General features: G+C 72.6%; 1 protein-coding gene across 1 annotated transcript; it reads right to left on the bottom strand.

The window, feature by feature from the left end:
* Window positions 1–11,233: 11,233 nt before the first annotated feature.
* NPB (neuropeptide B) lies at window positions 11,234–14,079 on the bottom strand. The gene is made up of 2 exons (XM_075904203.1): window positions 13,547–14,079; window positions 11,234–12,264 (listed from the first exon to the last, which is right to left on the bottom strand). The coding sequence occupies exons 1-2, from the start codon at window positions 13,760–13,762 to the stop codon at window positions 12,139–12,141; spliced, it is 342 nt and encodes a 113-aa protein (XP_075760318.1). The 5' UTR covers window positions 13,763–14,079; the 3' UTR covers window positions 11,234–12,138.

Genomic DNA, 14,079 nt, shown 5'->3' with positions numbered 1-14,079 from the left:
GCAGAGGGGCGTGTGCGTGTCTCGTGTCCCCCCCCCGCGCCGCAGAGGGGCGTGTGCGTGTCTCGTGTCCCCCCCCGCGCCGCAGAGGGGTGTGTGCGTGTCTCGTGTCACCCCCACGCCGCAGAGGGGCGTGTGCGTGTCTCGTGCCCCCCCCCGCGCTGCAGAGGGGCGTGTGCGTGTCTCGTGCCCCCCCCGTGCCGCAGAGGGGCGTGTGCGTGTCTCGTGTCCCCCCCGCGCCGCAGAGGGGCGTGTGCGTGTCTCGTGTCCCCCCCACGCCGCAGAGGGGCGTGTGCGTGTCTCATGTCCCCCCCCACGCCGCAGAGGGGCGTGTGCGTGTCTCGTGCCCCCCCCGCGCCGCAGAGGGGCGTGTGCGTGTCTCGTGTCCCCCCCACGCCGCAGAGGGGCGTGTGCGTGTCTCGTGTCCCCCCCCGCGCCGCAGAGGGGCGTGTGCGTGTCTCGTGTCCCCCCCACGCCGCAGAGGGGCGTGTGCGTGTCTCGTGTCCCCCCCCGCGCCGCAGAGGGGCGTGTGCGTGTCTCGTGCCCCCCCCGCGCCGCAGAGGGGCGTGTGTGTGTCTCGTGTCCCCCCCACGCTGCAGAGGGGCGTGTGCGTGTCTCGTGCCCCCCCACGCCACAGAGGGGCGTGTGCGTGTCTCGTGCCCCCCCACACCGCAGAGGGGGGTGTGCGTGTCTCGTGCCCCCCCCACGCCGCAGAGGGGCGTGTGCGTGTCTCGTGCCCCCCCACACCGCAGAGGGGCGTGTGCGTGTCTCGTGCCCCCCCCACGCTGCAGAGAGGCGTGTGCGTGTCTTGTGCCCCCCCGCGCCGCAGAGGGGCGTGTGCGTGTCTCGTGCCCCCCCCACGCTGCAGAGGGGCGTGTGCGTGTCTCGTGCCCCCCCCACGCTGCAGAGGGGCGTGTGCGTGTCTCGTGCCCCCCCCACGCTGCAGAGGGGCGTGTGCGTGTCTCGTGCCCTATTGTGCGGGGGTGGGGGCCGGACTTCATCTCCCAGGCGATGCTCTGGCAGTTCAGGGAGGAACCTGCGGCCGGTGCCTCTCGCTCCTGGGGCCGGGAGCCCGTCCCAGGGGGGACGACTGACGCTTGAGGCGTGTGATGGGGAAGGCGGGGGGAGCTTTCCGGGACCCCCCCACCGCGCTGAGCCTTGGGGGGCGCAAAGCTGTGGCTTGGGGGTGGGGCTGTGGGAGGCTCCGCCCCTCATGCTGAGCGGAGGGTGACCTGGCCCATTTGGAGCCCTCCCCACCCCCTTGCCCCAAGCCCAGATGCTTCAGCAATTGCAGCTGGTCTGGGCCCTTCTGTCCCTGCCCCAGGTGCCTGCTCTGCGCCGTCCTGCAGCCTGGGCTCCCGGCTGGGCCTTCCCTGGGCGAGCTCGGCCCACTCCCCGAGGGGTGAGGCTGTGGATGGGCCCGGTAAGGCCGGGAGGGGGGCAGCGACCAGGGCTGGGCTGGGCTGGAGCGGCTGCTGGTCCTGTCCCTGGAGAGGGGCCTGGGGCCTGGGCTCGCCCAGGGTCCTGCAGGAAAGGGCGGGAGGTGCCGGAGCAGTGGGTCCTGGGCTGCTCCTTGCCCGGCGGGGGGGCCTCAAGCTGGGCTGCGGCAGCATTGACCCGGTGGGGGGGCTGCGCCGCGTTGGCGTCTGGCACCACCAGGCCTGCTGCCTGTTCGGGGCCTCTGGCGTCCAGCAGCTGCTGCCTCGTGCCTGCCCGGCCTCGCAGACAGCCGCTCTCTGGGCCCCGGACAGTGGGCGGGGGCGTGATCCCCGCTCGCCGAGACCTGTCAGGCCTGCCCCTGCACCGCCGGATCGCACGGCGTCTCAGCGGAGGCGAACGACCCAGGCGGGCGCCCGAGGCGGCACATCTCCAGAGAAAGCCGCTGCCCCGGGCCCCACCGCGCACACGGCTTATTAAACTGTCAATGCTGCTTCGTCTGCTCCCCGCGTGGCGCCTGGCTGCGGCTCCGGCTTCTCGGAGGGGCTGGAAGCGAGCGCGCCCGCCGGAGCCCGTCCCCCGCGGCCCTGCTGCCACGCCGAGCAGAAACCTTTGTCTGGCTCCGAGCCCCGCGGGGCCCCTCTGTCTGGTCTTGTTTGCTGGAGCCTGGCAGTCCTGGGGGAGGGAAGTGACTTGGAGTCGCGGGGGGGGGGGGCTCATGAATCCAAGCCTGGGCTTTGCGTGTTGCCGAGCTGACGCCAGGCGCTGGGGAGGGGGAGGTCCCCGTGGCCTGGCTCCCAGAATCCGCGCAGGTCCGGGCACCTGTTCTCAGCAACCGGGCAACCCCGGCGCGGGCCCTCCCTGTGCCCAGTCACCGTGTCCCTCCGCCTCCCATCCTTGCTCCAGGGCCGCGTCCTGTGGGGGGAGGGGGGAAGACACCTGCCCCACCAGTCGGGGCGGTTCCCGCAGGGCCACCTGCGTGGGGGGCTGGGCCAGGCCACTGTGTGTGGGGAACGCTGGGGCTGGAGAGACTTCGAGGCTCTTCCCTGCCAGGGCCTAGCCCTGGTCCCCCCCCACCCAGCACTGGCCAGGCAAGGGCAGTAGAGTGAAGTTGGTGCTGCTGGGGGAGGGGAGAGTCCCGGCCTGAGGACACAGCCCCTGGGTCTCTGCCTCGGCCCCTCAGCTCAAGGGCGCTTCCTGGCGAGCGAGCGCGGCCGGAGAAGGGAGCAGGACGAGCTCTGGGAGTTCTGGCTGCAGCCACAGACGGGGCCGGGGGGAGGGAGCTGCCACATGGGTGCTGGAGCCGGGACACCCGGGGCAGCAGCTCATCAGTGTCCCTCAGAATCAGACCCTAGAGCTGGCTGGGACCTCGGGAGGCAGCGAGTCCAGTCGCCGGCCCCCACGGCAGGGCCAGGCACCGCCGGGGCCAGTGTCTCACTCAGGGGCGCCAGGCCCTAGAGCTGGCCGGGACCTCGGGAGGCAGCGAGTCCGGTCGCCGGCCCCCACGGCAGGGCCAGGCACCGCCGGGGCCAGTGTCTCACTCAGGGGCGCCAGGCCCTAGAGCTGGCCGGGACCTCGGGAGGCAGCGAGTCCAGTCGCCGGCCCCACGGCAGGGCCAGGCACCGCCGGGGCCAGTGTCTCACTCAGGGGCGCCAGGCCCTAGAGCTGGCCGGGACCTCGGGAGGCAGCGAGTCCAGTCGCCGGCCCCCACGGCAGGGCCAGGCACCGCCGGGGCCAGTGTCTCGCCCAGGGGCGCCAGGCCCTAGAGCTGGCCGGGACCTCGGGAGGCAGCGAGTCCAGTCGCCGGCCCCACGGCAGGGCCAGGCACCGCCGGGGCCAGTGTCTCGCCCAGGGGTGCCAGGCCCTAGAGCTGGCCGGGACCTCGGGAGGCAGCGAGTCCAGTCGCCGGCCCCACGGCAGGGCCAGGCACCGCCGGGGCCAGTGTCTCGCCCAGGGGTGCCAGGCCCCTTGGGGGCTCTCGGGAGTCTGGGGGGAACGTTGACAACTGGCATTTGGAGCCCACTGAATTGTTGTTTAGTTTCACGGCGCTTGATTATTTTTGTACTTTTAACCCAAACGTTTCCGCGCCCGCCCGGCTCTGCGATGGGAGAAAAAACATTGTCTGAAAACTGCAGGGACTGGGGGGACTTTATTACACACAGGTTGGGACCAGCCCTGGTAGGCGTGTCCACCCTGCTCTGAAATATCCCCAGGGATGGAGGTTCCACAGCCCCCAGGCAACTCCCCAGTGTTTATCCCCCCTGGCAGGCAGGACGATTTGTGCAATGCCCAACCTCCCCTCCCTGGCTGCTTGGCCTGTCCTCAGGGCCACGGAGAACCACGTTTCTCCCCCGTCTTGTAACCGCCTTTAGGGGGGAGGAGCATGCGGGGTGGGGGGCCGGGCCGGCCCTGCAAGACGGAGGCTGGAAAAGGGCCCGTGTGCCGCTGCAGGTGGGGGAGGTGAGTCTGGAAGAGGCAGGCGGCCCAGGGGAGCCGAGCTCAGGAGAGGCCACAGTGTGGCTGCTGCCCGAGGGGAGGGCTGCAGCTGCCAGTGCTTGGTGGCGCGTGGGAGGGTTGCGGGCATGGGCTGGAGCCGCGTGGGCAACGCTGCTTCCACCGGGCCGGGACAGAGCCCTGGGCTGCAGCTTCAGGCTGGTCCAGGAGCCCTGCCAGGTCTGAGCGCCTCTGCCAGCCTCGCCCTGGGGCGTTTCTCCTCCGTGGCCTCTGACATCATGGGAGCCCCAGGCGGGGGGTGACCCGGGCGGGGCTGCTGCACCTTGGGCCCGGGCCCCACTCCGAGCGCTCAGCCGGGCAGTACCACGCTGCCTCCTGCTGGGGGTGGGCTAAGGCCTCCCTTGGTCAGTCAGCTGAGTCGGCGACGGGGAACCGCAGCGCGATTCGCCCCCCCCCTTCCATGTCGTACGAGCCCTGGCTGCCCCCCCACAGTAGCTCTGCCCCCCCAAGACAGTGCAGGGGAGCCAGTCTCAAGGGGGCCAGTGACTGGGCGAGCAGCGGGCGGCGCATGAGGCACTTGGCTAGCAGCTTCCATCTAGTCTAGGCTGGGCAGAGTGGCCATGTCTCCTCCTGGGCTGTGCTGAGGGCCCCCAGCCCTGCTACAGCTGCAGAGCCTGGAGTGGGGGCTGGACCAGGGGCTAAGGGAGAAAAGGGGTTCACCTGGTTTCTTTCCAGGGGGAGTGAAGCTGCCTTGAACCCCTGTGCGGGGGCAGGGCGATGCTCTCCCGGGCGTCCGTGGTCCTTCCAAGGCCTTGCGCGATGCCTGGGGAGGAGGGCTGGGCCCTCTGGCGAGGTGAAGGGGACAGGGGAGCAGGCAGGTTGGGTGCAGGGACGCCGGCAGGATCCCCCCTAGTCCCCACAGTGCCTCTGGGAACACACAGCGGCTTGTCCACCCTGGGCTGGGCTTCGTGTCCCGCTGCGAGCAAGAGGCAGTGCTGAGACCCGCTGTGGCCGAGGGCTCCTGTCCCCGTGGGGCGGCAGGGCAGGGAGGAGAGCGCAGGGCCAGGCCTGGGGAGGGGGAGCTGGAGGAAATGCGCCTGCTACCCTGACACGTTCCCAATAGCGATGTGACTGCGTGAAGCCAGCAAAGCCCCATCGATTTCCCATTAATCCCCCTGTGATTTATTAGGCACGTGGCTGGCGCCTGCCGCCCCAGCCACCCACGCAGAAGGGGGCTGAGTCCTGCTTGGGTTGATAAAGACCAAAATGTCTAGTGGGGGGGGGGGTGACAAGGTCGAGGTGTTTGGCACCGAGCGGGGGGTGTATCCGGACCCAGGTCCATGTGGGCAGGTTTCTGCCTGTCTCCCCCCCCCCCCCCACGCTGCATGACCTGCCCCTGGGGCAGCTGAGGCCCTGGGGTAGCCTGCACCTGCCCTCACTGAGCACTGCTCTGCGGCAGCCTGAGATGCCCACTCTCTGGGGTGGGCTGCGGGGGGGCCCTCGGCTGGGGGCCGGGCCGGGCGGTGCTGCTGAAGGCAGAGGCATTAGACGGGCTGTGGGCTGGCACCAGGAGCGCTGGAAGATTCAGGTCTCCCTCGCCAGAGACCCTGCCCTGAGGGCCCAGCCCCTGTCTCTGCGGGCTGGGAATTTCTTCGGGCTTTGGGTAGCGGCTCAAAGTCTGAGCATGAGTCCAGCCCCCAGCCCTGGAGGTGGCTGAGGCCAGGAGCCCCCGGCCCTGGGGAGTGCAGCCGAAGCCAGTTTGAAGCTCGCCGCTTGAACCCCTGTGCGGGGGCAGGGCGATGCTCTCCCGGGCGTCCGTGGTCCTTCCAAGGCCTTGCGCGATGCCTGGGGAGGAGGCATCCTGTCCCTGTGGTCCCAGCTGGCAGGGGCCACGCAGAGGTGCATCCCGGGGGAGCGGATCTCCGGAGCAACGGGCAGCCGGGGAGAGCCAGGCCCCGTGCTGCACGGACTCGGCACAACTCCCGGCCGGGGAATCGCAGCAGGCTGCCCCGTGCGTTCCAGTGATTTTCCACTGGCTCGTTTGCGCATCAGCTGCCACCTGGAGGGAGCTGATGGCCTGTTTGTCACTCGCCCAGGGGGGCACCTGGGTGCCGGAGCCAGTTCCGTGTAAATGGAGGGGAACCTGCCATCTGGCAGCTTGTGCTTTCCCCATAATCTCTCCCGAGCAGGGGGCAGGTTGAACGGGGTGGAGGGTGGCTGCTGGGCGCCCGGGCTGGGCCTCCAGTGGGGACTGATGGCTCTCCTGGGGGCCAGGCCGTGGGTCTGAGAACAGCCCCAATGACACATCACTCACCAGGCGCCTGCAGCGCATCCGCTGAAGATCAGTGAGGAAGCATTTCTGGGGAGCCAGGGCGTCCGGATCCCACTCCTGGCTGGAGCCCCTGTTGCTCCAGGCCGGGAGAGCCTGGCTCGGGGTGAGGGTGGCGCCGGCAGCCCCCTTACACCAGGGCGCTGGGCAGAGCACAAGGGGGCGCTGAGAGGGCCCGGGGGGCTTTGGCTGGCGTTGGCCGGGCAGTGCTGCTGGGTCAGTGCAGGCCCAGGGTCTCTCTGGTCATTTCCTCCCCCTCGGGATCGGCTCCGGGGCAGCCCAGCGCCTCTCTGAGCTACCGGCCCTTCCAGGCTGGCCCGGGGCCCAGGCGGCAGCAGGGCGCCAGCCCAGAGAGTCTAGCCCCGCTCTGGTGGGGGCGGCGAGCAGCAGGGTGGGGACTGGGGCTCATGGCCTCTTGCTCTCCTTGCGGGAGCCCAGCTCTGGGGCCTGGCAGCGAGGCCGTTTCTGGCCTGGGGCCGGCTCCTCGCCTGCTGCTGCTTGTAATGAAGAGGCAGCTGCTGCCGCCGCTAGGGAGGGGAGAGCTGGTTCTGCTTGACAGTGTGTGTTAGTGCTGGCCCCATAACTTAGCGCTCTCGCTAATTGGCTCATTTATTCCTGCTAACGAGCTGATTAATGAGAGTGGCATCTGCCTCATGAGCACTGGGTTCCTGCAGCTGGGGCGGGGGAATAAGTCCACTTCCTGACAGGAGAACCCGCCCGGGACGGGGACCTCCCTCCTCGGTGCCCCACGGGGGCATTGGGCTGCCCCTTGGGGAGCCGGCAGGAGCTTGTCTAGTGGGGAAGGCAGGCGATGGGGAGCCCTGCTTTGCTGCTGCCCTCTTGCTGGGCCCCATTTGTACAAGGGGGCAAACTCTCCTGCCCCCCGGGGAATGGCACCGCACCAGGCCCCTCAGGAGCCTGGGGGCAGCCGCTGCCTGGCCAGGTGAGCCTGTGGCCCGGGGAGGGGCCGCTTTGCTGCCCTTGTCTCGTTGGCTGGGGAGCCCGATGGGGCAGGCACCCCCCAGCTGTCTGCAGCACGAGGGCTCTGGCCCCGGCAGGGCTCTCAGACTCCCAGCACCCAGCCCGCTTGCTGCGAGACCCTGGGCGGGAGCAGGGACTCTAGGGCACCTGTGGGCTGCACAGACTAGGCCCAGCTGGAGCACGGCGCGGGAGAGGGAGCTGCCCTGAGCCAGCCCCGGGCAAGCCCCACAGCCTGGCTGGCATGAAGGAGCCACAGGGCGTCCATGGACCGAGCCTGCACCTGCACCGGACGGCTGGGCCATGGGGACAGGTGTGAGCTCTCCTCCCTCCCACAGCGAGGGGCTCGGGGAGAGCCCGCAGAGTGGCCCCTTTTCCAGGCTGGCGCTTTGCTGCAGGTGGAGCCCCAGTGTGTGACCGGCCTGCAGGGAGCAGGGCCCCCGGGTGGGGTGCTGAGCAGGAGGGAGCCAGGGCAGGGGAGGCGGGTGGGTCACTTCCCCTGCCCCTCGGGCTTTGTCTGACAGAAGCGTCTCGGGGATTTTTCCTGCTGCTTGGCCTGGGAGCAGCCACAGCCCCTCCCCTGCCTCTGAGTGCTGCAGACCTTGGCCTGGGGGGTGGCCGGTGGTGGGAAGTTTGGCTGCTGCAGCCTCCCTGTCCTGGGGCCTGGCGGGGCAGCGGGCGCGCTGACGCACTGCCTAGCCAGAGGCCCTGGCCCCGGTAGCAAAGCAGGGGGAGTAGTGTCCTGGGGCCATATCCTGCCCCTCGTCCTGCAGGGCCTGCCCATGCTGCCCCGGGGGTGGGAACCCGCCAGTGGGTGACGAGGGGAGGGTTTGTGTCCTGGGGGCACCGCAGCCCACACCTGTGCCCTGTGGCTGCTAGGGCCCCCAGAGAGCGTCTGCAGGGAGGCCCCTTTGGCTTTCCTCAGGACCCGGGGCCCCAGGGGACCGAGCCATGGGGGGCGGGAAGCTGGGCCTTGCAGCCGGACAGCCCTCGCTTCTGGCAGTCACTGCTCTGGCGCACGGGGGCCCAATTCAGCTCTGGGTCTCTAGGGCAGGTGCCGTGCGTCTCAGGCTCTGCAGCCCCCGTGCCTCTCCAGACTGCCTGCTGCGGCTGCTGGTGTCAGGCGGGAAGCCCGGGGATTTCCCAGGCACTTGACTCTTGTGGAAGCACGGGCGTTACGGAGCTTCGGATGGAAGCTCAGGGCTCCAAAGCCCCTCCCTGATGGTGAGCTCATCCCTGCCAGCTGCCCGGCGTCCCTCTTGCTGCAGCCCAGTCCTGGGTGTGTGCAGGCCCCCCCCTCTGGAAAAGCCCCCCCCCCCCCGTTCGGCCCGGTGTTACTCCCTAGAGCCGGGCCCGGGAGCTCCAGCGCAGCGCCGGGCGAAAGCCGGTGGGGAGACGGGCCTGGGGGCGGCGCCGGGCGAGAGCCGGTGGGGAGACGGGCCTGGAGGGGGGAGACGGGCCTGGGGGCGGCGCCGGGCGAAAGCCAGTGGGGAGACGGGCCTGGGGGCGGCGCCGGGCGAAAGCCGGTGGGGAGACGGGCCTGGGGGCGGCGCCGGGCGAAAGCCGGTGGGGAGACGGGCCTGGGGGCGGCGCCGGGCGAAAGCCGGTGGGGAGATGGGCCTGGGGGCGGCGCCGGGCGAAAGCCGGTGGGGAGACGGGCCTGGGGGCGGCGCCGGGCGAGAGCCGGTGGGGAGACGGGCCTGGGGGCGGCGCCGGGCGAGAGCCGGTGGGGAGACGGGCCTGGGGGCGGCGCCGGGCGAAAGCCGGTGGGGAGACGGGCCTGGGGGCGGCGCCGGTGGGGAGACGGGCCTGGGGGCGGCGCCGGGCGAAAGCTGGTGGGGAGACGGGCCTGGAGGGGGGAGACGGGCCTGGGGGCGGCGCCGGGCGAAAGCTGGTGGGGAGACGGGCCTGGAGGGGGGAGACGGGCCTGGAGGGGGGAGACGGGCCTGGGGGCGGCGCCGGTGGGGAGATGGGCCTGGGGGCGGCGCCGGGTGAAAGCCGGTGGGGAGACGGGCCTGGGGGCGGCGCCGGGCGAAAGCCGGTGGGGAGACGGGCCTGGGGGCGGCGCCGGGCGAAAGCCAGTGGGGAGACGGGCCTGGGGGCGGCGCCGGGCGAAAGCCAGTGGGGAGACGGGCCTGGGGGCGGCGCAGGGTGAAAGCTGGTGGGGAGACGGGCCTGGGGGCGGCGCCGGTGGGGAGACGGGCCTGGGGGCGGCGCCGGGCGAAAGCTGGTGGGGAGACAGGCCTGGGGGCGGCGCCGGGCGAAAGCCGGTGGGGAGATGGGTCTGGGGGCAGCGCAGGGCTCTCTGAGGACTCCTCGGTCGTGGTATCGCTGCTGGCTGCCTAGCACCTTGCCTGACCCGGGCTCCGGGCTGGACTGCAGCTGAGTAGACGGCCCCTGTCAAGGCCAGCTGGGGCCCAATGCACTGGCCATCCAGGGCAGCTGGGGACGTTACAGCCCTCAGGGGAGAGGATGGCGCATGAGACCAGGAGCAGGCGGGCCCGGCGCTGGCTGAGCCAAGCAGACAGAGCTGGGAGTGGGCAGGCTAGGGAGGTGAGGCTGGTCTCACAGTATGGGGCTCTGCTCTCCTCCTGGCAGGGCTGGGGGGTGGCACGCGCAGCTCCCACCGACTGGAGCCCCTTTCCCCTGGGGAAGCACCTTGTGGGGGCCCCTCCTGCAGCTACGGAGCAGGCCGGGCGAGCCCAGGCCGGAGGGCAGGTGCTGACGCTTGGCCTTTGGCCATTTGCCTGCTCTCTTCCTTGCCCCGGGCTAGGCCAAAGCTGCGTGGCCCTGGCTGACTGTGTCAGTGAATTGGGGTCAGCCTGGCCCCTGCCTGCTCCCAGCTCGGCTGCACCCACTCAGGGCCAATGCTGCCCCGGGCCTCTCCTGTCTCCTCCCTGCTGCTGCCCCAAGCCCAGAGCCGTGTCCTCCCGACAACTGTGCTTTCCTCACGGGGCTCACAGTGGGGTTGCTCCAGGGCAGGAGGCTGCCAGGGGGGCTGGCCCAGGCCTGCCTAGTAGAGTCTCCTGGGATCTGGTCCTGGCAGGGCACTGGCTCCTGCTTGCAGGGGGAGGGGCATCTACCGGGGGGGGGGGGCAGTCCATGGGGGGAGTTTCCATCTCGTGCCCCTTTATCTGCTCCGCTTTGGGTGCAGGCGGGGCCAGGGGGCTGCAGCCTGATGTCTTGCCAGACTTCCCATCATGACGCGGGACCCTGGGAAGCTGCCCTGGCACAGACATGCAGTGGGAGGGTGTGGGGCGCTGAGGGGCACCATCTGCCAGGAGAGCCTGGAGCAGCAGCTCTTGGTGAAGCGAGGGCAGGGGGGCGGGTGAGAGGGGCTGTTGAGGGTGAGGGGGATGGGTGAGGGGAGCTGGCGAGGGGGACTGCCAAGGGTGGGGGGGACGGGCGAGGGCGAGAGGGGCTGCCGAGGGCGAGGGGGACGGGTGAGGGGGGCTGTTGAGGGCGAGGGGGATGGGTGAGGGGGACAGGCGAGGGGGGCGGCCGAGGGCGAGGGGGGCGGCCGAGGGGGACAGGTGAGGGGGGCTGTTGAGGGCGAGGGGGATGAGTAAGGGGGGCTGGCGAGGGGGACAGGTGAGGGGAGCTGCCGAGGGCGAGGGGGGACGGGCGAGGGGGGCGGGTGAAGGGGGCTGTTGAGGGCAAGGGGGATGAGTAAGGGGGGCTGGCGAGGGGGACAGGTGAGGGGGGCTGCCGAGGGCGAGGGGGGACGGGCGAGGGAGGCGGGTGAAGGGGGCTGTTGAGGGTGAGGGGGATGGGTGAGGGGGGCTGGCGAGGGGGACAGGTGAGGGGGGTGGCCGAGGGCGAGGGGGGCGGCCAAGGGGGACAGGCGAGGGGGGCTGCCGAGGGCGAGGGGGGACGGGCGAGGGGGGCGGGTGAAGGGGGCTGTTGAGGGCGAGGGGGATGGGTGAGGGGGGCTGGCGAGGGGGACAGGCGAGGGGGACGGCCGAGGGCGAGGGGGGCGGCCAAGGGGGACAGGTGAGGGGGGCGGCCGAGGGGGAGGGGGGCGGCCGAGGGGGAGGGGACGGGCGAGGGGGGCTGCCGAGGGCGAGGGGGGCAGCCGAGGGCCAGGGCTGCTTTCCGTCTCGCAGCTGGGGCCTCGCTGTTGGGGTCCCCTGAGGTGTCTGTGCTGGGGGAGATGCTGGCAGGGCAGGAGTGGAACGGGGACGGGGGCTGCCCAGCTCCATCAGCCCGGAGCCTTCTCCTTGTCTGGGCTGGCTCCTTGCGCTTGGCTTCTGCGGGGCCAAGGCCTGGCCCACGGGCTGCCTGGTCCCCCAGGGCCAGGGCTGTGCTGGGCTCTCAGGGCGTGGGGGGGGGGCTGTATCTGGGCATTGACTCTCCCTGGCCTGGGGGGGGGGCTGGCTTGTCCTGTCCCCCTAAAGCCAAGGGGGGGCCTGGCCCCTGGCCCAGACCCCGGTGGTCAGTGGGAGCCGGCAGATGCTCTGCCCCCGCCCCCCCCCCGCCCGAGCCTGCTCCCCAGCGGAGGGGGAGGGGCTGAGCCAGAGTTCCCGCTAACATCCCCCTCCCCCTCCCCACGCAGGGTGGAGACAGACTGTGCCCCAGCGGCTGGGCCCCGCGGACAAGCCCCGGCTGCCGGCGGGGGCCCTGGAATCTCTCGTGGGCGGCGCCCAGGCCCCGTCCCAGGGATGCTGCCCCGCGGCCGGGAGAGGTGAAGAAACCTTTGCGGGGGGGGGGGGGGGCGGTTCCTGGACAGCGCGTGCGCCAGGGCTGTGGGGTACAGATCGGGGGGGGGGCTGGGTCCTGAATCAGCAGCTTCAGGGCTGCCCGGAGCCCCACCCGTAGGACCCCTGCTCCAGTCCCACTGACCGCCCCCCGTAATCGCCCTGGGGGGGCAGAGCGCTCCCGGCCCCCCCGCGAGAGGCAGGAGCGAGGCCGGAGGGAGTCGAAGGAGCCTTTATTGGGCGGGCTCAGGCGGCGCAGTCCGACGGGTCCAGGGACACGGTGACATCGGCCTCGCACTGGATCGTGCTGGGGACTCCGGGCAGCAGCTGGCAGCTCCGCAGCTCCGGGGCCACGTCCTTCACGCAGGGCGCCTGGGGCGGCAGAGGGCAGGTCACAGCCCGGGACAGCGACCCCCGGCCCGGCCCCTGCCCCCTTCCCCCCGCCCTCCAGCCCGGCCCCTGCTGCCCCCCGCCCCGGCCCCTGCCCCCTTCCCCCCGCCCCTTCTGCTCCCCCCGCCCTCCAGCCCGGCCCCTGCTGCCCCCCGCCCCGGCCCCCTTCCCCCCGCCCTACAGCCCGGCACCTTCTGCTCCCCCCGCCCTCCAGCCCGGCCCCTGCTGCCCCCCGCCCCGGCCCCCTTCCCCCCGCCCCTTCTGCTCCCCCCGCCCTCCAGCCCGGCCCCTACTGCCCCCCGCCCCGGCCCCCTTCCCCCCGCCCCTTCTGCTCCCCCCGCCCTCCAGCCCGGCCCCTGCTGCCCCCCGCCCCGGCCCCCTTCCCCCCGCCCCTTCTGCTCCCCCCGCCCTCCAGCCCGGCCCCTGCTGCCCCCCGGCCCCTGCCCCCTTCCCCCCGCCCCGCACCTTCTGCTCCCCCCGCCCTACAGCCCGGCCCCTGCTGCCCCCCCCCCGCCCCGCTCCCTGCCCCCTTCCCCCCGCCCTACAGCCCGGCACCTTCTGCCCCCCGGCCCCTGCCCCCTTCCCCCCGCCCCGCACCTTCTGCTCCCCCCGCCCTACAGCCCGGCCCCTGCTGCCCCCCCCGCCCCCTGCCCCCTTCTCCCCGCCCTACAGCCCCGCACCTTCTGCTCCCCCCGCCCTCAATCCCGGCCCCTGCTGCCCCGCCCCGTACCTGCCATCCCGCCCTACAGTCCAGACCCTGCCCCGCCCCCCCCTCAGCCCGGCCCCTACTGCCCCCCCCCCCCCCGCTCCCCTCAGCCCGGCACCTGCCCTGCTCCCCCAGCTCTACAGCCCGGCACCTTCTGCCCCCCGGCCCCTGCCCCCTTCCCTCCGCCCTCCATCCCGGCCCCTGCTGCCCCGCCCCCGCTCGGTACCTGCCATCCCGCCCTACAGCCCAGACCCTGCCCCGCCCGGCCCCTACTGCCCCCCCCCCCCCCCGCTCCCCTCAGCCCGGCCCCTGCCGCCCTCCGCCCCGCCCTCCAGTCCGGCACCTGCTCCCCTGCCCCACAGCCCGGCACCTGCCGCTCCCCGCCCCGCACAGCGACCTCCCGCCCGGCACTTGCCGCCCTCTGCCCCCAGCCCGGGGCTGCTGCCGCCCTGCGGGGGTCCCGTCGGGGCTGGGTCAGGGACCGCGGCTGGGGCTCAGGCCGGTCCGGCAGGCGGTTGCGGGGCTCCGGGCAGCCCCCGCACTGGCCCGGCCACTCACCATGCTCCGCGGCTCGGGGGGCAGCAGCGGGGCGCGGCTCTCGGGCTCGGCGCGGCGGGCGTAGGGGGCGCGGCGGAGCCCGGACAGCAGCCCCGAGGCTCTGCCCACGGAATAGGCGCTGGGCCCGGCCGCCTGCTTGTACCACGCCGCAGCGGGCGGGCAGAGCAGCGCGGCCAGGGCCAGGCAGAGCAGGGCGCGGGGTCGGGCTCCCTGCATGGTGCCAGCGGCGGCTCTGACGGCGGCTCTGCCATCGGCCGCCCCTTATAGCGGGAGTGGGGCGGGGGAGGCGCCTGGCGCCGCGCGGGGCTCGGGGGGGCGGGCTCAGCCGGGACTCTGCGGGTTGGGGCTGCCGCCCGAGGGGGAAATCGACCGCGAGGAGCCCAGCGCTGCGGGGCAGGAGCCAGACACCCCCCGCCCCGCACGCGGCAGGTGAGAGCCCCCCCGCCCCAAGCACCCGGGGGCCCTGGGCTGAAATCGGCTCCCCGGCTCAGCGCTTTAACCTGCCTAGGCTGGAACCGCTGCAAGCCGGGGGT

The sequence above is a fragment of the Pelodiscus sinensis genome, chromosome 20 (assembly GCF_049634645.1).
Source record: "Pelodiscus sinensis isolate JC-2024 chromosome 20, ASM4963464v1, whole genome shotgun sequence".
In the NCBI taxonomy this organism is placed as follows: Eukaryota; Metazoa; Chordata; order Testudines; family Trionychidae; genus Pelodiscus; species Pelodiscus sinensis.
This window is presented reverse-complemented; position numbering and strand designations above follow the sequence as displayed.

What these genes read in the sequence shown, in the direction of transcription:
- NPB (XM_075904203.1), bottom strand. Translation starts at nt 13,762, where the DNA reads ATGCAGGGAGCCCGACCCCGCGCCCTGCTCTGCCTGGCCCTGGCCGCG. An exon ending in CCCCCGAGCCGCGGAGCATG is followed by an intron (nt 12,265 to 13,546) that starts GTGAGTGGCCGG and finishes CTGCCGCCCCAG; the next exon opens with GCGCCCTGCGTGAAGGACGT.